The sequence below is a fragment of the Erpetoichthys calabaricus genome, chromosome 17 (assembly GCF_900747795.2).
Source record: "Erpetoichthys calabaricus chromosome 17, fErpCal1.3, whole genome shotgun sequence".
Classification (NCBI taxonomy): domain Eukaryota; kingdom Metazoa; phylum Chordata; class Cladistia; order Polypteriformes; family Polypteridae; genus Erpetoichthys; species Erpetoichthys calabaricus.
This window is the reverse complement of record NC_041410.2, coordinates 51,377,987-51,402,176: the sequence shown is the minus strand read 5'-3', so window position 1 is coordinate 51,402,176 and position 24,190 is coordinate 51,377,987. Positions and strand designations below refer to the sequence as shown.

The 24,190-nt window shown below is 40.4% G+C and overlaps 1 protein-coding gene across 1 annotated transcript in view; it reads right to left on the bottom strand.

Annotated features, from left to right (window-relative positions):
- The window catches only part of myo9aa (myosin IXAa), a 568,471-nt gene that overhangs the window by 337,589 nt on the left and 206,692 nt on the right, over window positions 1–24,190 (bottom strand). Inside the window, 2 exon segments of the mRNA XM_028823069.2 lie at window positions 13,298–13,447; window positions 13,449–14,216. Of these exon segments, the coding sequence (XP_028678902.2) occupies window positions 13,298–13,447; window positions 13,449–14,141 (843 nt within the window). The 5' untranslated portion in view covers window positions 14,142–14,216.

Sequence of the window (24,190 nt, the reverse complement as noted above, 5' to 3'; positions counted from 1 at the left end):
ACTCCACACCGAAACAGGACCGAATTAACAATACGCCTGATTCATCACCATCAGCTAGATTCATTCTGGTGTGATAACGTGGAATTTTGGTTTTATACCCTACCCCTTTACAACCCTATTTAAAGAGGGAACTTCTGAATGGCCATAAAGAATAGATTTTGACTTGTATCAACATTAAATTTTGAATGCATATTAATGAACTTAGACTCGGTAGTTTTGGAATAATACACAGTTTTGGGTTGCATCACCCATGATTACAACCCCCCTCTTCTTGATTACATTTTTGAAATGCCATATAGGCTTATATTTTAGGTTGGGCCAATGGCAAATTTCTCAAAAATGAGTTAAGCTGTTTTTGCTTGATTATTTGTTTGTTGGTTTGCCAAACAGATAAAATTTGAAAGTTGAAATGAGATCCTTACTGTACAAAACATTAAACAAAGTCAAAACATTCATTAGTGTAATATGATTTAATCTAGTTGTCTAAGGCAGCCTGGTAAGACTTGACTGGTGACTTGGATTGGTTTGTGCATGTGTAAAGTGCCAGATGAGACAGGTGCCCAATGTGGACATAACTGACCATGACTTCCAATATAACTCGGAGTCCTGCCACGTGCAAAAGTTTGCTGACGACACTGCTATCGTGGGCTGCATCAGGAGTGGGCAGGAGGAGGAGTATAGAAACCTCATCAAGGACTTTGTTAAATGGTGTGACTTAAACCACCTACAACTGAACACCAGCAAAACCAAGGAACTGGTGGTGGATTTTAGGAGACCCAGGCCCCTCATGGACCCCGTGATCATCAGAGGTGACTGTGTGCAGAGGGTGCAGACCTATAAATACCTGGGAGTGCAGCTGGACGATAAATTGGACTGGACTGCCAATACTGATTCTCTGTGCAAGAAAGGACAGAGCCGCCTGTACTTCCTTAGAAGACTGGCATCCTTCAACATCTGCAGTAAGATGCTGCAGATGTTCTATCAGATGGTTGTGGCGAGTGCCCTCTTCTACGCAGTGGTGTGCTGGGGAGGCAGCATTAAGAAGAAGGATGCCTCACGCCTGGACAAACTGGTGAGGAAGGCAGGTTCTATTGTTGGCATAGAGCTGGACGGTTTGACATCCGTAGCAGAGCAACGGGCACTCAGCAGGCTCCTATCAATTATGGAGAATCCACTACATCCATTAAACAGTGTCATCTCCAGACAGAGGAGCAGTTTCAGCGACAGACTGCTGTCACTGTCCTGCTCCACTGACAGACTGAGAAGATCATTCCTCCCCCAAACTATGCGACTCTTCAATTCCACCAGAGGGGGTAAACGTTGAACATTATTCAAGTTATTGTCCGTTTTTTTACCTGCATTTTTTATTACTCTTTAATTTAATATTTTTTGCTGCTGGAGTATGTGAATTTCCCCTTGGGATTAATAAAGTATCTATCTATCTATCTCTATCTATCAGCTCTCCATGAGCCTGAAGAGGCTGAACAAAATGGATGGATATCAGAGTGTGCTCCTTTATTTATTTATTCATTTTTAAACTTTTAATGTTTGCACCATACATTATATGTTAAGGGACAACCATAGTTTAGTATAAAGGTTCAAGACTTTGCTTCCAGGGACTTGCAAAGCTTATTGATATTGTCATAAACAAAAAAGGGTAGTTATTTGGACAGTAAATGTTTGATTGTGGAAAGACTATATAACTATGATAGATAGATAGATAGATAGATAGATAGATAGATAGATAGATAGATAGATAGATAGATAGATAGATAGATAGATAGAGAGACACAGACAGACAGACAGACAGACAGACAGACAGACAGACAGACAGACAGACAGACAGATAGATAGATAGATAGATAGATAGATAGATAGATAGATAGATAGATAGATAGATAGATAGATAGACAGACATATGAAAAAATTTGGAAACTCTTCTCAGCCTGTATAATAATTTACTCTTCTTTCAACAAAAAAGACAACAGTGGCATTTCTTTCATGGTGTATCTGTACATCGTTCTACAATTCAGCGCAATTTGCACAAAGAACATCTGTATGGCAAGGTGATGAGAAAGAAGCCCTTCCTGTACTCACACCACAAACAGTCGCTTGTTGTATGCAAATGCTCATTTAGACAAGCCAAATTCATTTTGGAACAAAGTGCTTTGGACTGATGAGACAAAAATTGAGTTATTTGGTCATAACAAAAAGCGCTTTGCATGGCAGAAGAAGAACACCGCATTCCAAGAAAAACAGCTGCTACCTACTGTCAAATTTGGTGCAGGTTCCATCATGCTGTGGGGCTGTGTGGCTAGTTCAGGGACTGGGGCCCTTGTTAAAGTTGAGGGTCGGATGAATTCAACCCAATATCAACAAATTCTTCAGGATAATGTTGAAGCATCAATCACAAAGTTGAAGTTACGCAGGGGCTGGATATTCCAACAAGACAATGACCCAAAACAAAATTCAAAAATCTACAAAGGCACAATGTTCTGGAATGGCCGTCACGGTCCCCTGACTTCGGAAGATTTGAAACTGGCTGTCCATGCTCGGCAGCCATCAAATTTAACTGAACTGGAGAGATTTTGTATGGAAGAATGGTCAAAAATACCTCCATCCAGAATCCAGACACTCATCAAAGGCTATAAGAGACGTCTAGAGGCTGTTATATTTGCAAAAGGAGGCTCAACTAAATATTGATCTAATATCTCTGTTGGGGAGCCCAAATTTATGCACCTGTCTAATTTTGTTATGATGCATATTGCATATTTTCTGTTAATCCAATAAACTTAATGTCACTGCTGAAATACTACTGTTTCCATAAGGCATGTCATATATTAAAAGGAAGTTGCTACTTTGAAAGCTCAGCCAATGATAAACAAAAATTCAAAGAATTAAGAGGGGTTCCCAAGCTTTTTCATATGACGATAGATAGATAGATAGATAGATAGATAGATAGATAGATAGATAGATAGATAGATAGATAGATAGATAGATAGATAGATAGATAGATAGATAGATAGATAGATAGATAGATAGATAGATAGATAGATAGATAGATAGATAGATAGATAGATAGATAGATAGATAGATCTGGGCTAAGTTTATGTTAATTAGTTTCAAACGATTTTCTTTTCCTGTGTTTAAACAAATGCGTGTCTTTGTGTATTATACTCATTACTTGACTAGTTATTTGTAAAATTTGCATTTTACTAATGAACATGTCAGAGTGCTCTGTTGTAAACAGCAATAAACTGAATTGAACAAGTAGATAGATAAACAGAGAGGCAGTGTTTCTACAGAACTGTCTAATTTATTTCTCTACTTGAAGTTTTTTCTTCACAATCATGGCATATATTAGTTTGACACATGAAATTATTATCATTATTATTCAAAAAAAAAAAAATAACTAACCTCTTCTTGCATTTTATAATGTAAGTGAAGGTGTGTTGGCTGGGATTGGCTCCAATAGACCCTCGTGACCCTGTGTTAGGATATAGCGGGTTGAACAATGACTGATTGACTGACTGACATTAAGACAAACAAATAGTCCCTTTCAGTACTAGAGAAAGTAAAATTGTCTTGTGTTTTTAAAACCTGTCAGCATTTTGCATGGCCTCACTTAGAATGCAGAAGTGCATCAATTCATTTTGGTGCACCGGTATAGAATTTATTTTTTAAGTAGTTCTGTGGTAAATTCTTTCAATCATCATGGAGGATTTGAGATAACCTTTTCTTGATTTATGGCTACTTTTTGTTCATTTCAATGTCCACGTGATCCTACCAAAGCTATGCAGATGATACACAGCTGTATTTATCGAGAGCGCCTGATGACCCTCTTGTACCTCTAACCTTGTGTCTTAGTAGTATTTCTGATTGGATGACTTGAAACTTTCTCAAACTAAATAAGAAAAAAACAAAAATCTTAGTGATTGGCAAACAAGGAAATTGTAAGGGTATTTGGAATAAACTTGATACCTTAGGTCTGCATTTTTTTACTTATGGAATATAGCAAAAGTTAGACCTTTTATAACTTTATAAGACATTGAAAATTAGTTCACACTTTTGTTTTTAGTAGACTAGATTACTGTAATGAACTCCTAACAGTACAGCCTAAGAAAGAGATCAATCGACTGCAATTAGTGCAGAATGTAGCAGCTGGAATATTAACTAGAAAAACAAAATCTAAGCACATCTCCCAGTTTTAGTGTCTTTACACTGGTTACCTATGTCATTCAGAATTGACTTAACAATATTATTAATGGTGTATAAAGCCTTAAGTAATCTTGCTCCGTTCTATATCAAGGAAAGCCTGTCTACCTATACTCCATGTCGTAACCTTAGATCTTCTAATTCTGGTCTGTTTAAATTTCCAAGAGCCCAATCTTAACATAAGTGGTGATGCGTCCTTTTGCTATTATGAACATAAAATCTGGAATACTTTACCTATATAATTTCACCTGGCCTTTTTGTAGATACATTTTAGTTGTACTCCTAACAGACTGTATGGGCATAGAATTATATTCTTCAAGCATCCGCAGTCTTTACTAATCTTTACTATCTTCTGCACCATGCAGCCGCCTGAGGGCCTCAGATGTCCATGAGACCAACTTCATCAAATACTATCACGTGATGCCTGAAAATAAAGAGGACCGATTTAAGAGCATTTATGTTAGTTTGAATACCCAGTGGGAACTGGGCAGTGTTTTAGTCTTGGATCCCCTGAAGATTTTGTTTTTCTCCAGCCTAACCAGAGTTTGTTTTTTCTATCCTCCTGACTATCTGATCTTGCCTTTTTTTGTTACTTATTCTTTAGTATTATTGCTTCAGCTTAATTGCTTTTTTTCTTGTAACATTCTCTTTTAGGTCTTGTAAAGTTGAGCTACATTGTTTGTATGAAAATGTGGTACAGAAATAAATGTCATTGGTGTACACAGTTTCAGTTATGTTGAGGTTGGGGTTTCTGAGACAATGTTTCAATTGTAGACTTAACTGCTCCAAGCAGGTCTTCATTGTGTTGGTAGTGTTGGAGTTGTTGTGGAGAAAGATTAACTTTTTGCCAAGTTGTTTTCCACAAAAGTGAAGTGTGATGAATAAAACTATCTTTTTCAGATATCATCATACCTTATATTCTGAAGAGATCCCCCTATACTGCATAATGGAAACTATGCCCAAATGGCCATCTTGCTTCACAGAAGGTTGCAGACACATTTTAACATACTTTCTGTTTGCTATTCTTCTGACATACTGGATACTACGATCTTTGTGAATCAAAACTTCAGAATTTGAACTCATTGCTCCATACGACTTTCTACCCCAGTTGTCAAGTATGCTTTATGGTCTTTCAAGTACTACAGTCTTCTGCTTGTTTCCTTTCTGCCAGAATTGTTTCTTTGCTACAAAATACCCTACTAGACCATTTTACATGGTCGCAGAGTGTACTGAGAAAATAGATGACTCCACCAGGTGCTCAGGAGATACCTTACTGGATTTGCAAAGTTCTTTTGTCAGTATCAGACAGCTTTTGGGTCTTCAAGTATATGTTATGCTTTCAGCTTTCCCAATTACTTCAAATTTCATTGTAGTACCTTGTACGCCTTATCTTGAAAGCGTGGTCTGATGTAGTATCACTTGCTGTCTGTAGCATTGTTGATACAAACTTGTGAATTAATATTTGTCAAAGTCCATTAAGCTCAGCCATTTTCAGATCTCTCTTTGAGGAATCCCAGTATTTGTGGTTACCGTCTAGTGGACCCATCTCTTTGTTAAACTACACAACTAGCATGCCTGGTTTGCACTTAATCAAGTGAATGAGGTGAGCTTTTGCTTTACTTTAATAAATGAATTGGAATAGCTGGTGCCTCAGAGAGGTTTTGGAAAGAACCCTGTGTTGGTCTAGTGAATCTTACAAGATGGAACACACAAGTTCTTGTTATTTTATACTGTATCATTATTTATTTGTGTTTATTCTAATACTATATAGTGTTTTCAAATTCAAACATTTACTTCCCTGATAACTAGCATTCTTGGGTGGCATACAACTTTTCCACATTAACGTAAATACATAGGACCAATAGAATTATTAAGAATATGCTTCACAAAACACATAACAAAAAGCGTGCTGTCAATAAATCTTAGATGAACAGTATTTAATGTTCCTGGCATGTGCATTGGGAAGAACGCTTGGAGTAGCAAGGCATGTGCGGGGAAAAAATTAAATAAATACTTGGATCTGCTCCAAGACGTCTGCAGGGCTCAGCGTCATCCTACTGATCAGGCCTGTGCAACATCTGCAGAAAAGCCCTTCACGTTTGGGCCGCAAAAAAAGAAAAAGTTAAGACAAACCAAATCTTAATTTCACTTCAGTTTGGACAAAATGTATATGACAGCATTACAAGAATGTGTTGCAAGTTAAATTTGTGCATTATAATTGCTAAATGAGGGCAGGACAATGACCTAATGGTTACTACTGATGCACCTCAGCTCCAGTGACTTAGCTTTCACGGCCTGGTCACTAATTGTGTCGAAGGTTATTCCAATGCAATAATGATTTCATTTCAGTTATATTGATCTCCTATTATGCACCAAAAGCCTTGCAACTTTAGCACTTACTCAACGCTAACTTACAAGTTTATGAGGTCTTCTTCTTTTGCACCAAATACTAACCAGATCAAGCTTTATCTCATGGCATCCCACAAAAAAAAAAAAAAACTTAGACAAGTTAAGCAACTGCAATAAGTTCCCCACCTAGTTATTAACGTTATTTAAAACACAGTAAATTATTACAATTATATAAATAAGAAAGAACTGGCTTATTGTATAATGGGAATATGAAAGGTGACAGTAATTTTAACAAGGCTGAAGAATAAGATGTGGATTAGTAGCCAGTTTCTGCCTCATGCAATCTTAAAGATTTCAATGCCAGTCTGAAGATACAGAGAAGTAAAAACAGCTCTTGAGGAATGGATAAACCATAAGGTATGTTCAGTCTTTTACCAGTAAGTAATCAGCATTGAGCAAACTATAATCCTGCTCCGTCCTCACTATAAGAGGCCAGCGTGGTCCAATCTTATGCCCACAGATTAAATGCAGTTCTATTTACAGCAGTATCTGGAGGAATTGCAGAGATCAGGGTCATACCCACCTCCGTGATTATCATGTGGGGTCACACAGGGATAAAAACCTAAAGAGCTGGGTTTTGCACAACTCGTACATGTATGTAAAATCTATGCCCTTTATCTTAAACAAAATTTTTACCATCGATCAGGGGCTATTTTGTACATGAAGGGTAAGAAGATTGTTTGCGTATATCTAGGGCTGGGCACCAGAAGCCTCTGCCATTACTAAACTCGTCTTTATATTTATACCAGTTATGGCAACAACACTCTTCCCATGTTATTAATTAGTTCAAAAACGGTTTACCTGCAAGTTGACAACTTCGGCTCTTTCTAATAACAATCTGTACATAATATCAAAGTAGACTTATATGCTTACAAAATTGCTTTGTCCTTCGATTTATGTCCAGAAAAGTAACTTTTTGGTCCTCTATTAGTTAACTTACTAAAGCAGCAGGAGAAGTGCGTTGGTCTGCCCTTTTTCTGACTGGCTTGCATTGGGCATCCGAGCTGCTGTCAGACAAGTAAAAGTGTAAAATATATAAAATATACAAGTTCAAGCAACCTCTCTCAAGGTAAAATTGAAACAGTAAACTAATGCCTTACTGAACTCACACAGAACTTTTCTCAGTTTTAAGACTGATAAATTTGAAAATCAGCAATGCTTTTTGATGGGAGATTTTGAAATTTCAAAACATTGAAACAGTGCAGCCTGATTAAGATGTCTCAATGAAAATTGAACAGTCTCAAGATATTTCTTTGAAGAACAAGTGTGCCACATTTCAACAAAATTGGTCCAGGAGGGCCGAGTGCTTCATGCGGACAGACATACAGAACGGAAGACATGGGCTATTGCAATAGGTGCTTTGCTTTATATGTGAATGCACCTAAAAAAGGATGGAAAAAAATAGAATAGATGTATAAGTTTAGAATAGTACTGATTTTATTACTTGCTAGGTGACTTTTGGTTTCCAGCTCATTCATTGGTAATGAAGAACAGAAAGCAAGTGTATAAGATCTGGTGCCATGTTGCATGTTCAAGAATCCTTAAATAATGAAAGGTATATATTGTGTGCAAATTAGGGAAATCAGCTTCAGAACTTGATATTGGCACGTTTTGAACTGCGACACTGCACCGAATGACTATGCACATGTCTAACTCAAACGGTAATTAAAACAAAACTACACGCTGAAATCAATCCATACCCGTTGTCTACGTATTGCACTCCCCTCCAGAACAATGTCTGCGTAATCTGATCTCTCACTCTCCCGCTATATCACAATTCCGGGAACCTTTTGACTGCCCCTCATGTATATGCATAAGCAATATATATAATTTTTTTATATTATATATTCACATATATATATATATATATATATATATACACACAGTATATATATATATTCATTATATTATATTATATAATATATATATAAATTTTATTTTATTTTTTTTTATATATATATTTTTTTATGTGTAACAATGGACAAAACCATTTATGCTATTTTTGTTTTCAAGATAATATTGTGTTACACAAAGTTAAAAGCCACATTTAAGTTACAATCATGAAGCACCCTGAATGAAGAAGCTATCTAACACCCAGAGGCTCTCCCTGCAGTCTTCATACCCTTGCAAAAGTGCACAATATTTCTACGAAAGGGCATGGCTCTCTAATGCTAATGTACCAAACAGAAACAAGAGACATTTTCTACACTGATTACCAATTCATACAGGAAGTAAAGCCCACCCATAAATATTTCCTTTTTTTTTTCCCCTAATACCTCCTCATGACAGGGAGATCAGCAAGTGATAGCACACAATCAGACTTGATGCAGAGTGTGGTGAAGCAAGCAAATGGCTTGGTTCAATAAGGTTAGAACTCTTCTTTTGAAAAAAAAAATCCATTAACTTCTGCTTAACTTTCTTACTCATAGTGGTTGTTTGACTTCTGTAGCACATCACAATTTGAAAGACAGCAGGTGTCTCTCACCCATTCACCACCTAACTACTAATGTGTGGTGAGTGTACTGATGCAAAAATGGCTGCCATCGTAACATCCAGATGGATGCTACACATTAGAGGTGGTTGAAGTGGCTCCCCACTCACTAAAGCACTTTAAGTAGTGAGATAAGCGCTATATAAATGTAAAAAATTATTATTATTCAGGAAATGAGAGATTGTAATATGCAGTATCCAATCAGGGAAGGGCTGTATAATAAGCAAGAACAAATCAGAGCACAGTTAGAGTCTGCATTTTCAAAATTGTTTTCACCCACCCACACTAAAAATGCCAAGCTGGTGTTTTCATAAATACATGTTTTCAAAAGTCTCCATTTTCAGGGGTTAAAAACACTAGGGTAGTGTGCATTAGGGTAGGGCAATTTATGCATTTGAAAAAAAATGTAGTTGTGTGGACATAAACCTAAAGTTCAATGCACCTCACATTGGATGCAGCCCCAGATCCCAGACAAGATATCCCAACAGAAGCAGAAGCCTGTAGACCACCCCCCTCTGCACTACACAACTGGTCAAGTTCCCCTCCGCGGTGGACACTGAAGGGCTTTCTCTACAAAATTCTTTACATAATCTCAAACAACTAAATTCTTTATTATCTTTGTGAACCTTTGGGCTCTGCTTTTTAAAGAGAGAAACATTCAACAGTGCCAGCTACCTCACCAATGCTGACAACTACCATGTAAAAGTGTAAAGAAACATTTTTAAACAATTGCGCCTGTTAGTTATTTAAATGTTATCAGTAGTGCAACTCTGGTGCTTCTTGGCCTTTGTTTTTTCTTCTATTATTCTCAAAGTAACCCATTGTTGAAGGTTTCTTTTCCCTATTAAGTAATTTATTCTGCTTTAGACTGAAGAGAAATGTAAAGTGCTACTTTCAAACAGCTCACCTCATCAAAATGGATCAAAAATGGATCAGTTACAATCACATCACTCTGACTTTAGACTGATACTGGTTCAGTCGCATAACCTCAACACCTGAGCTTAACCACTTTGTTTCTTGGTGCACAAAGAATCATCTGCAATTTAGCAACAGCAAAATCAATAAGCTGGTTATTGACTTTCACCACAACGAAGATACCTGGTCACTATTCATGGGGTGATTTGGTGGTGTGCATTTCTACAAGTATGTGGAGGTCCAAATCAATGAGAGGCTGGACTGGTCGTATAGTTACATAAGAAGGACAAAGCAGGCTCTTTTTCTTAAGATACTGTGCTCCTTTAATGTGAGGAGTGACATCTTTAACATCTTCTATAACTCACTGATGACCAATGCAATTTTCTACGCTGTGGTGTGCTGGGCTGCTAACATCACTTTATAAGAAGCCGAAAGAAGAAAGCAACAACATAATTAAGAAAGTAGGCTCTGTTTGTTATGAGATGGACTCTGGAGCCCCTGGAGGTAGTGATGGAGGAGACAATATAGATAAAACTGAGTGCCATTATGAACAATGCTGCACACCCTCTTTCTGAGTACTTTCAGACAAAGAATCAGAAGAAGTGTGTCAAGAAACGCTACTTGGGCGCCTCTATACATATGTCAATATTGTTATAATATTTCTTGGGCTGCTGTAAAAAGTGAAATTTCACCCTTCGGGCAAATAAAATACCATCCATCTATCTATCCATCAGTGTGGACTCTGCAGTTAGACAAGCCATCACATTGTGTAACTACCAGGATAATTAACAATTACCATAAGCAGCAGAACCATTAGGAAAGAAGCCTGAAATTCTGGAATGACTTAACCAGCACACCAGGGACATCGCATTGGCCTTAACATTTAAAATAAGACTGAAGATTTATTTTTGTGTATGGTTTGGCACAGCTGTTCATGTGCCATTACCTACCACATTGCTATCATATAAACCAGGCTCTAGAAATCTATTTCTTCTTCACAGGGTCCTCAGCACCTGGGCAGCAATTCCTTCTTAGGACCAGTGACCCCTGCTTTTATAAATCTAGGGAGACTGAAGAGTGCACATCATCAAAGCTACTTAAACCTGACTCAAGGCCTTGAGCGATTACCAGATGGATCAAAAAATGACACAACCAAAGTCTACAGAAGTCAATTGGTCAGCTGATAAATATAAATGCTCAGAAGGCAGAAGATGTTTTACAAGACATGGTACTTTATACAGCAGAGGTTTAGTTTGTCCACATTTTCAACAAATTTTATTTACTCGTCATTTGTTGTAGTTTGGCCTGAAAGGAATACTCCATCCAAAAATTGTATTTTCTTTTAATATATTACTTATCCCTTGTAGTTGATAGTGATGTCCAACAAAGTTTTTAATCTCATGTTTTTATCCAGAATGGAGATAAAGTTTCTGATAGAATAGGCATTCCTGTTGACCAACACTGGACCACAGCAAACAATATAAGAACATCCATAAATTAGTCCACACATCAAGTCACCGAGTCGTTTGCTCACAGCATTCCAAGCACACATATTGTTAAACATAGAAAAACATGGCACATACTCTGACACAAATGAGTAGATCCACATTCCATTCATTACATTTGTAGTAATTGTAGTTGACTCACAACCAGAGCATCTGTGTATAGCACAACATGCTAAATGCATTCATCTTATTTTTTAAATTGATTGACAGCAGTGCACATATTCACATGGGATTGAGCTTTGCAATTGAAGACCACCTCTCCCTCTCACTGATTGGCTTAACAGTGCTGTCTTTAATTGTTTGCTGTGGCACAGCATTGTTCTTTATATACCCTTATTCTATCAGAATTTCAATTCTCCATGAAACCATCAAATTTTATTTTTTTTCTTAGCCATTACTACAAGCCACATGGAATAAGTAAAATAAAAAAAATATTTGTGGTGGTATTCATTTAAACACTTTAATTGCATGGTACACAAGTCTTTGTTATTGATATATTGATAGTACTTTTTTTTTAAAAAAAAACAACCTAACTTATATAAGAATTAAGAGAAATGAACTAGAGAAATGCTCCAGTTTAACTGCATAATGTTTACTATTTTGTCTGCTTCAATGCTGTATACATTGTATACCATGCAATGCAATGCAACCATAACACTTACAAGAACTGGACACAAACAATTATTTTGAAGGGATCCTTCAGAACTCAGGCCAGGTTACCAAGTAAAAGGAAAACCTGCAAATATTCTTTACCATACTTGAACTTTGCCAATCATCACTGCCTACATCAAACACAACCTCTTTCAGGGTTCCCTGTGTGTAATCATTTCCTTTCTGCAAATGTTTCTCATATGAAACCTTTAGAAAAAAGCAACACTTGACACAAAAACAGAAAAATATGCATGTGTGTATGCCAAGATATTTCATACGATGCATTGTGTTTTTATTTTACCTCCATTAAATTGGTGAAGTGAAGCACAGTAGATAGTGCTGTTAACTCAAAAGTCCATAAACTTGGATTTGAATTTTGAGCATTGTTACCATCTGTGTACAATACACACTTTCAATCTGTGTCTACGTGGGGATGTGGGATATTTCCTCACATATACTCTGTTTTTCTTACACACCCTCTAAGATGCGTGTGTTAGGCTAATTCATAAGTCTAAAATGAGCCCAGTGTGAGTATATACATGTGAGTGAGCCCTGCAATTGACCGTTGTCCTGTCTTGTGTTGGTTTCTGCCTTCTGTCCCCTTTACTGAAGAGAGAAGCTCCAGACCACCACTAATTTAGATCGGATTGAGAATGTATGAGATTATTACTATGCTACTTCTGTAAATTTCCAGGCCTGTAAGAAGTGCGACAGTTCCCCCATGTTTGTATGGGTCTTCCCCACTTACTTTCAAAAGTTGTACAAGTTAACTGTAATTTGGCCAAGTATAAGTGACTGTTGTGCAATGGGCCAGCACACCATGAGGGATTATCTCCTGGCTTATAGCCACTACTGACAGAATAGGAAATGAGTCCCCATGGCCCTGAAGTGGATAAGTGGTTTACAAAATGGATGGATAGATGGACGAATTGATTACTAAGTAAGTCAAATGCTCGGTTTATGCTACACTGGAAATCCTCTACATAATTTAAACTGATTCCTCTACAGAAAGTTCAAAACCAATACAAACTGCATTCAAATGAACAAGAAAGGAGTTACATTAATGTGAGTCATGGAGAAGGCTCATAAATTAAGACAACCAACGACTTACCTCCAAGACAGGTCCTGCACCAAGAATGATCTGCTCTACACCACTGGCAAATCCCTTCTGGCTTAAAGCTGTGAGATGGTGGATAAGAAAGTTTGTACTCTGAGTCTTCCCAGATCCGCTTTCCCCCGATATGACAATGCACTGGTTTTTTTCGTCGCTGAAGCATGGCATGGTATGCTACATCAGCGACAGCATATATGTGAGGCTCCAGCTTCCCCAGATGATGGTTGTCATACATCTTGACATATTTTGGATTATAGATTGGCAAGAATTTAAAGGGGTTAATTACTATGAGAATGCTTCCCACATAGGTATAGATTTTTTCCTGCTTAAATCGGCTCCTTAAATTGTCCAAAAGGGTCTTTTCATTGAGGTCGGGCAAATTACAGAGATCATCATAATCTTTTTGCTGTGGCTGAGGCAGAAAACCCCTCTCCACCATCCGCCGGCGTTCCTCTGTGACCCGCAGCCACATCTGCAGATTTCCATAGTGGATAGAGCCATCTAGGTTCTTCTCTCGCAACAAAAAACGATAATCATCACCGCTGAAACGGTTTTCTAATGCCATTCGGGGCCAGAGCATCATACGTTGCACTGGACAGTCCGTAGGATTGAGTATCCACTCCTCCCCACCAAATTCCTTGACCTCTGCAAGAACGTAACATTTTGTTTTGTCCAACTGGAGCTTATTGATGAGAAAGTCTATGACCTCTGCAGCCGTGGTAATCTTACGTGCCGAAACTGGGCAGTAGATCGTCCCTTCTGCAATGCTCCCCGGATAGATTCGCAGGGTAAATTCCGAGTCCTCAAAGCGTCGTCTCCCTCCAACATCATGCACATTCATATTGGAGCAGCAGTTCCCATCAGCACTTGTAACACGTCCGTGAGAGGCCTGAGTGACTGTTTCAAGTCATAACAGCTGAAAAAATAGAAAAAAAGACAGTTAATTACAAACACAGGAAGAGAGGATTGTTTGTTCAAAAATGCACTTTTAATTCCCAAAATAAAGAATGCTGAAGCACTAAATGGGTTGGTGGGGGAGGGGGTACACATGAGACCTGAGACAAAGCCTAACCCTGCAAATCATTTACATTACACAAATGCCATGCATTCATTAGGCAAGTGAGCTCACGTCAGAGGTCTTGCACCCTGCAGCAACAGCAGCAGGGGGTCGTCCAAGTCACTTTTGGTGACACAGTGTCAAGGGGTTCATTGGGTTTCAGTATGTAGTGGCATTTGTTTAATATGAAAAGTCTAATGAGGTACACCTAATTTATTGTGATGACCTATAAAAAGAATTTGCCTTCATCTCTCAAACAAAGGAATGGCTGAGGGAAAGAGAATCAAGAAATACTGGTCAAATGAAACAAAAACCAGTCAGGTAATGTGATGCAACAGCACAAAAATATACACATTTTGGACTAAATACACACAGACATTTCAGTTATAGCTACAGGTAAGGGAAATAAGAAAACATTCACAAAATGAACTGAGTTAAGCAGCTTTGAACATCAATAGGAAGGAGGTCCAGTCATTTGTATGTTAAACAAAAACATCCGCATTGTTTTGCTAAAGATGGATTTTGATTCCATTTAATCCAGGAAAATAGATGCAGAAAATTAAGCAGGATAAGCAGCTTTGAAAATGGATGGACACAAAATTCACTAAGACCTTTTATTTGAGGGATGATAACCTTGGTGACTTTCATATGGCTTTGCTAAAGCCGAGTAAAGTAAGGGGGTCTTTAAAACCAGGAACTGGAGTCAGAGGTAGACAGGCAGTGTGGGCACTCAAATGGCAGCCATAGCCTGAACTGGCAGCATAAGACACAAGGCTGGAACTGCCTCGGTGTCGCCACAACCATGCACACGAACGTACTAGACCAAGCATATCCACTGACCAAACCTTTTCATGTATTCATTTATTTGAATATACAGTATGTGTGAAAGGTTTCACCTGGCAAATTATGACACTTAGAAACTGCTTATTCCACCACGGTGTTGTAGAAAGGTGAAGTTTATTGTGAAAATATAACAAACAAAGCATGAAGTAACACTGAATGGGATGCAATTCCATCCATCCATCCATTTTCTAACCCGCTGAATCCGAACACAGGGTCACGGGGGTAAGCCGGAGCCAATCCCAGCATCACATGGAATTCTTCTGTACCAGTTCAGTTTAGAGTTACCAGCCAAACTAACTTGAAAACATTGTGAACATGGGGTACAAACGATAACTTAACACAGGACGGATGGATGGATGGATGGATGGATGGATGGATACTGTAATTGACATCCGGCGCCGCCGAGAGTGGCAGCCTTTTCAGCAGCTCCGTGTATGACTGTATATATATGTGTATTTTTCTACTTTTATTTTTCTATTTTTATTTATTGATCACTCCTACCACTTTATTTTATGTGGATTCGTTCCCTGGACACACTTACTTTTACAACATGGGCATGGATTTTTACACGCCGAGACTCGCCTATTCAAGTACTCAACTTCGGGCGCTGAGAACAAATGCCAGTGCCGGTGTGGTTCCATATTTACCCGACGAGGTAAGAAGGCGGTATCGTGGCAGCAGAGCCGGCACTAAGCTTAAAATGAAGCAGCTTGCGAGAAAGTAGCGTTTTAAGCCTTCGGTGCCTTCTGTTATTCTGGGGAATGTGAACTCAATCTCAAATAAGATCGACGAACTGGCTGCGCTGGTGAAAAATGTCAGAACTTACAGAGAATGCAGTTTGTTGTGTTTCTGCGAAACGTGGCTAACTAACACCATCCCAGATGCTAATGTGGAGCTACCAGGGTTTAGCACCGTTAGAGCGGACAGAGACGCAAGTACCTGTGGGAAGCACAAAGGAGGAGGACTCGCTCTCTATGTTAATACACGGTGGTGTAACTCTGGACATGTTAAAGTCAAAATCTCCACTTGCTGCAGGGACATCGAACTGTTGGCCATAAGTCTGCGTCCCTATTACTTGCCCAGAGAGTTTGGACACGTCATTGTTGTCATCGTGTACATACCTCCTTGGGCGGATGTGGAGATAGCGAGTGACATCATCCATTCTGCTGTTGCTAAGTTACAAACGCAGCACCCCGAGGCACTTGTGCTAATCGCTGGAGACTTTAACCATGTGACGCTGGACAAAACATTACCTGCATTCTCCTAGTATGTGGACTGTAACACCCGGGGAAATAAGACTATTGATTTACTGTATGCAAACGTTAAAGACGCATACAGTGCCACCCCGCTGCCTGCGCTTGGGAAAGGAGATCATAACCTGGTTCTGCTTCAGCCTCACTACAAACCAAAAGTGAGAGTCCTACCTGTAACCAAACGATCATTCAGGAAGTGGACCCCGGAGGCTGAGAATACTCTGAGAGAATGTTTTGGAACTACAGACTGGGATATCCTGCAGGGATCACATAGTGAGAACATTGAGGAGGTTGTTGACTGCATTACTGACTACATCAACTTCTGTATGGACACTTTAGTTCCAGTAAGAACAGTACGCTGCTATGCTAACAACAAGCCATGGATTACAAGTGACATCAAGGGCCTTTTGAACCAGAAGAAAAGGGCCTTTAAAGACGGTGATCAGCATGAGCTCAAGCGCGTGCAGAAGGAACTCCGAGTCCAGCTCAGGGCGGCGAAGGAGCAGTACAGGAGAAAGCTGGAGCAGAAGTTGCAGAACAACAGCATGAAGGAAGTGTGGGATGGGATGAAGATCATCACTGGCTGCAGCTCGAAGCAGGGTGCCACCATCGAGAGAGACGTGAAGAGAGCAAACGAAATGAACATCTTCTTTAACAGGTTTGACCACCCTAACCCACTCTCACCTCGGATTACTGCACTCTCTACACATCCTTCTGCTGATACCAACATAGGAGAGACATCCACACCCACAATTACAGCAGCGCAAGTGAGCAGAGAGCTGAGGAAACTTCGTGCCAGCAAAGCAGCAGGTCCAGATGGAGTATCGCCACGACTGCTGAAGGTCTGTGCATCAGAGCTGGGGGGTCCTCTACAGCGCATCTTCAACCTGAGCCTGGAACAGGGGAAAGTCCCGAGGCTTTGGAAAACATCTTGCATCACCCCAGTCCCAAAGGTATCACATCCTGGTGAGCTGAATGACTTCCGGCCTGTCGCTCTAACATCACATGTGATGAAGACCATGGAGCGGCTGCTGCTTCACCACCTGAGGCCACAGGTCCAACACGCCCTCGACCCTCTGCAGTTCGCATACCAGGAGAAGGTGGGAGCGGAAGATGCCATCATCTATATGCTACATCGATCCCTCTCCCACTTGGACAGAGGCAGTGGTGCTGTAAGAATTATGTTTCTAGACTTCTCTAGCGCCTTCAACACCATCCAACCTCTGCTCCTTAGGGACAAGCTGACAGAGATGGGAGTAGAGTCATACCTGGTGGCATGGATCGTGGACTATCTTACAAACAGACCTCAGTATGTGCGTCTCGGGAATTGCAGATCTGACATTGTGGTCAGCAACACAGGAGCGCCGCAGGGGACTGTACTTTCTCCGGTCCTATTCAGCCTATATACATCGGACTTCCAATATAACTCAGAGTCCTGCCACGTGCAAAAGTTTGCTGACGACACTGCTATCGTGGGCTGCATCAGGAGTGGGCAGGAGGAGGAGTATAGAAACCTCATCAAAGACTTTGTTAAATGGTGCGACTTAAACCACCTACAACTGAACACCAGCAAAACCAAGGAACTGGTGGTGGATTTTAGGAGACCCAGGCCCCTCATGGACCCCGTGATCATCAGAGGTGACTGTGTGCAGAGGGTGCAGACCTATAAATACCTAGGAGTGCAGCTGGACGATAAATTAGACTGGACTGCCAATACTGATTCTCTGTGCAAGAAAGGACAGAGCCGCCTGTACTTCCTTAGAAGACTGGCATCCTTCAACATCTGCAGTAAGATGCTGCAGATGTTCTATCAGATGGTTGTGGCGAGTGCCCTCTTCTACGCAGTGATGTGCTGGGGAGGCAGCATTAAGAAGAAGGATGCCTCACGCCTGGACAAACTGGTGAGGAAGGCAGGCTCTATTGTTGGCATAGAGCTGGATGGTCTGACATCCGTAGCAGAGCAACGGGCACTCAGCAGGCTCCTATCAATTATGGAGAATCCACTACATCCATTAAACAGTGTCATCTCCAGACAGAGGAGCAGTTTCAGTGACAGACTGCTGTCACTGTCCTGCTTCACTGACAGACTGAGAAGATCATTCCTCCCCCAAACTATGCGACTCTTCAGTTCCACCAGAGGGGGTAAACGTTGAACATTATTCAAGTTATTGTCTGTTTTTTTATCTGCATTTTTTTTTTATTACTCTTTAATTTAATATTTTTGCTGCTGGAATATGTGAATTTCCCCCTGGGATTAATAAAGTATCTATCTATCTATCTTTCTATCTACTTTATTAATCCCCAAGGAGAAATTCACATACTCCAGCAGCAGCACTGATAAAACTGATAAAAACAATATTAATTAAAGAGTGATAAAAACATAGTGCAAGGTGGAGGGTGCGAGGCAGGTATAATAGTCCATAACATTGTATAATGTTACCATTTACCACCAAGCCAAGCCAAGCCAAGCCACAAACCCCCCCCCCCCCACCCTAAAAACCGCGGTGGAATTGAAGAATTGCATAGTGTGGGTGAGGAACAATCTCCTCAGTCTGTCAGTGGAGAAAGACAGTGACAGCAGTTTGTCGCTGAAGCTGCTCCTCTGTCTGGAGAGGATACTGTTCAGTGGATGCAGTGGATTCTCCATGATTGACAGGAGCCTGCTCAGCACCCATCACTCCACCACAGATGTCAAACTGTCCAGCTCCATGCCTACAATAAAGCCTGCCTTTCTCACCAGTTTGTGCAGGCGAGAGGCGTCCCTCTTCTTTATGCTGCCTCCCCAGCACACCACTGCATAGAAGAGGGCGCTCACCACAACCGTCTGATAGAACATCTACAGCATCTTATTGCAGATGTTGAAAGTCACCAGCCTTCTAAGGAAGTATAGTCGGCTCTGTCCTCTCTTGCACAGAGCATCAGTATTGGCAGTCCAGTCCAGTTTATCATCCAGCTGCACTCCTAGGTATTTGTAGGTCTGTACCCTCTGCACACAGTCACCTCTGATAATCATGGGGTCACCTCCTAAAATCCACCACCAGCTCCTTGGCTTTGCTGGTGTTCAGTTGTAGATGGTTTGAGTCGCACCATTTAACAAAGTCCTTGATTAGGTTCCTATACTCCTCCTCCTGCCCACTCCTAATATAGCCCACGATAGCAGTGTCATCAGCGAACTTCTGCATGTGGCAGGACTCCGAGTTGTATTGGAAGTCTGATGTATATAGGCTGAACAGGATCGGAGAACATACAGTTCCCTGCGGTGCTCCTGTGCTGCTGGCCACAATGTCAGGCCTGCAGTTCCTGAGACGCATGTACTGAGGTCTGTCTGTAAGACAGTTCAAGATCCATGCCACCAGGTATGAATCTACTCCCATCTCTGTCAGCTTGTCTCTAAGGAGCAGAGGTTGTATGGCGTTGAAGGCGCTAGAGAAGTCCAGAAACATAATTATTACGGCACCACTGCTTCTATCCAAGTGGGAGAGGGATCAGTGTAGCATGTAGATGATGGCATCCTCCTCTCCCACCTTCTCCTGGTATGCGAACTGCGGAATGGTCAAGGGCGTGGCGGACCTGTGGCCTAAGGAGGTGAAGCAGCAGCCACTCCATGGTCTTCATCACATGTGACGTCAGGGCGACAGGCCTGAAGTCATTCAGCTCACTAGGACGTGACACCTTTGGGACTGGGGTGATGCAAGATGTTTTCCAAAGCCTCAGGACTCTCCCCTGTTCCAGGCTCAGGTTGAAGATGCACTGTAGAGGACTCCCCAGCTCCAACGCACAGGCCTTCAACAGTCGTGGCAATACTCCATCTGGACCCACTGCTTTTCTGGCACGAAATCTCCTCAGCTCTCTGCTTACCTGGGCTGCTGTAATTGTGGGTGGGGGAAAACTCTCTCTTATGCTGGTATCAGCAGAAGGATGGGTGGAGGATGCAGTACTCTGAGGTGAGAGTGGGTCAGGGTGGTCAAACCTGCTAAAAAAGTTGTTCATCAGGTTTGCTTTCTCCCTGTCTCCCTTGATGAAGGCACCCTGCTTCGAGCTGCAGCCAGTGATAATCTTCATCCCATCCCACACTTCCTTCATGCTGTTGTTATTCTGCAACTTTTGCTCCAGTTTCTCCTATACTGCTCCTTCGCCACCCTGAGCTGGACTCAGAGTTCCTTCTGCACACGCTTGAAATCATGCTGATCACCGCCTTTAAAAGCCCTTTTCTTCTGGTTCAAAAGGCCCTTGATGTCACTTGTAATCCATGGCTTGTTGTTAGCATAGCAGCGTACTGTTATTACTGGAACTACAATGTCCATACAGAAGTTGATGTAGTCAGTAGTGCAGTCAACAACCTCCTCAATATTGTCACTATGTGACCCCTGCAGGATATCCCAGTCCGTAGCTCCAAAGCAGTCTCTCAGAGCCTGCTCTGCATCAGGGGACCACTTCCTGAATGAGCGTGTGGTTGTAGGTAGCTCCCTCACTCTTGGTTTGTAGTGAGGATGAAGCAGAACCACGTTATGATCTGCTTTCCTAAGTGCAGGCAGCGGGGTGGCACTGTATGTGTCCTTAACGTTTGCACACAGTAGGTCAATAATCCTATTTCCCCGGGTGTTACAATCCACATAACTGGAAGAAGGCAGGTAATGTTTTGTCCAGCGTCGCATGGTAAAAATCTCCAGAGATTAGCACAAGCGCCTCAGGGTGCTGTGTTTGTAGTTTAGCAACAGCGGAGTGGATGATGTTACCCGCTATCTTCACGTCCGCGGGAGGAGGGATGTAAACAACAACAATGACGTGTCCAAACTCTCTGGGCAAGTAATAGGGCCTTGTGTTCACATAGAGAACAAGTCCTCCTCCTTTCTGCTTCCCGCAGGTATTTGCGTTTCTGTCCACTCTAACTGTGCTAAACCCGGGTAGCTCCACGTTAGAATCTGAGATGCTAGTTGTTAGCCATGTTTCACAAAAACGCAACTAACTGCATTCTCTATAGTTCCTGACATTTTTCACAGCCAGATCTTATTTGGTAGTGAGTTCACATTTCCCAGGATCAGAGAAGGCACCGATGGCTTGTATCTCCCCTTCCTCGCTAGCCGCTTAGCCTTTAGCTTAGCGCCGGCTCTGCTGCCATGATACAGACTTCTTACCTTCGTCAGGTAAATAAGGAACTGCATGGGCCAGTCGGTCGATAGATCGATAGACAGATATGGGCTATGTCTATGTTAATTAGTTTCAAACTATTTTGTTTTCCTGTCTGTTTAAACAAATGTGTCTTTTTGTGTATTATACTCATTATATAACTAGTTATTTGTAAAATTTGCATTTTAACTATGAACTTGTAGTGCTCTGTCATGAACAGCAATAAACTTAATTGAACAAGTAGACAGATAAACAGAGAGGCAGTGTTTCTACAGAACTGTCTAATTTATTTCTCTCCTTGAAGTTATTTCTTCACAATCATGGTATATATTAGTTTGCCACATGAAATTATTATCATTATTATTCAAAAAAATAACTAACCTCTTCTTGCATTTTATAATGCAGGTCAGCGTTTCTCAACCTTTAAGTATTTGTGACCCGGGTTTTCATAACAGTTTTAATCACGCCCCCCTAACGTTTTTTTGAAACCCTAATAAAATTTACTCCTATATTTTCTGCTGCCAATACACCACTACAAGTTTAAAATTTCCCTACGAACAGCGAAATTACGCCACATATGGCAACATTCGAGCCCCCTTTTTTGTTACGGGGGCGAGCCCCACAGTTTGAGAACCACTGATGTAGGTGAAGGGTACTAGGTTCAAATTATAAAGAAAAGCCTTAAAACTTTCCTACTACATATAATAATACAAAGCAAACCAAAAAATGTTATGCATTGATCGACGTCTTAAGATTACATACTTATTGCAAAATCCAGCTTTCCATGTCATTTTAAGAAGGTAAAAAAGCAAAAAGCAAACCATTGTTGTATGATTCAGCCATTTAAATACAGACCGCTTGAGCATGTCTTTGTCCGCAGCACCCTTTCAGCCCCGCTAAAACGACACACCATGGAAAGTGCTACGTACACTATGTTTAAAAAATCGGAGGGTTTTATTAGAAAATACAATGCAGTGTAAACAGTTCAGTTTAGACTTATTGTTATGTGAACAAATTACAATGAAACTCTTATGTGCTCTTTTCAATACGTTGTCACTTCTCCACAGGCTATGTAAAATAACAACACTTGGGGGTTTGGCGTAAGGTTGTCGTAAATCCACCCATGACAATCACTGCAAGCAAACAAACAAGCATGAACAGTTCCTTACTTTGAGAATCTTTGATATAATGTATTATTTCCAGTTTACTTTTGTTGTCACAAGCGTATCTCATAAACGTGGAAGGCTCGTTTTCTACTTTAAAATGGGCATATTTGGTGAATTTTAAGGCTTTTCTTTATAATGAGACCCCAGTAACCATTATCTCCATTATACCATGTAATAGGCTGGTTATTTTTGCAAAAATCTGTACAAATATGCTTCACTGTATTGCATAATTTCATGTGGCCAATTAATATATATTATGATTGTGAATAAATAACTTCGACTTGAAAAATACTGTTTGTAGAATCGCATTCCATCTATAAATTTCTTAGACCTGAAAATACCAAACTTATCCTTTAACATGTAATCTAGTGAGGTAAACCAATGAATCCATACACTGTATACTCCATGTCAAGCTGTATTGAAGTGTAAGAAGTTACCATTACAAATGGGAAAAAATCATACATCACCCATTTTCTACCCAACCTTTCCAGTTCAGGGTGACAGAGATGCAGCATTGTTAAATTCCACTCTTTGTAATAGTTTAACAACAAAGTGAATTATTCTGCTATTTAGCATGTTTAGTAGTGCTCACTCTGAACACTGTATTTGTAGCAAAAAATAGACAATAAAGTGAACAGAACATTTAATAGATATAGGCAGGCCAATACCTGGACCTTAGCGGCACAGGCTAAGAATGAGTAGTTTAGCTCAGTTAATGCCAGTCTAAGCATCCTCAGCCTTATTCTAGCCAGTGCCTGGGTGCTAGCAGTAATACCTCAAGATTGCAATGGTAAGGACCCAGGCAGAGCAAGAGATACAAATAGAAAAGTTTAGCCACTGTGCTCTTACAATATCTATTCTGCAATGGTGCACGATGCGAATAGTGTTATAAAAATAAAAAATTCATTGGTTCACATGATCTAGTAAAACAATTTATAATAAAGGTGCAAACTTTTACAGCAGGAGTTCCCAAATAACAAATCCACAGCAGCTCCCTATTTAATTCCCAAAGCTTTCTGCTGTGACAATATAAATAGGTGTGTATGTGGCGGTCCACTACACTGAGCTGGACAAGCGGAGCATTTGGCAGTCAAGACCAGTGCCTTTGGCTTTAGCTCCATCAGCTTTTTCAGTGCTTGTCCTTGAAAAGATGCATATCTGAAATGTGATGTCATTGATTAAAAGGAAATGGGGATCTGATTTCTTTCAGTGGAGGATAAAGCAGGCTTTCTACAAAAGATAAAGTCTTTAATCCCTAAAGTCCCCCCTTCCAGTGTAAAGCAATCACTTTCCTTCCCAAATAAAATTACAACAAAAAAAGTTAAGCCTTCAAACCAAAAAGAAGTCTTAAGCAGTAGACAGATTCTGCTCCTGTCCAAACATTTACTTCTGCTTTTGCAATAACAGTAGAATTTTTATGATCTTTAATTCAAGCCTCCTAAGC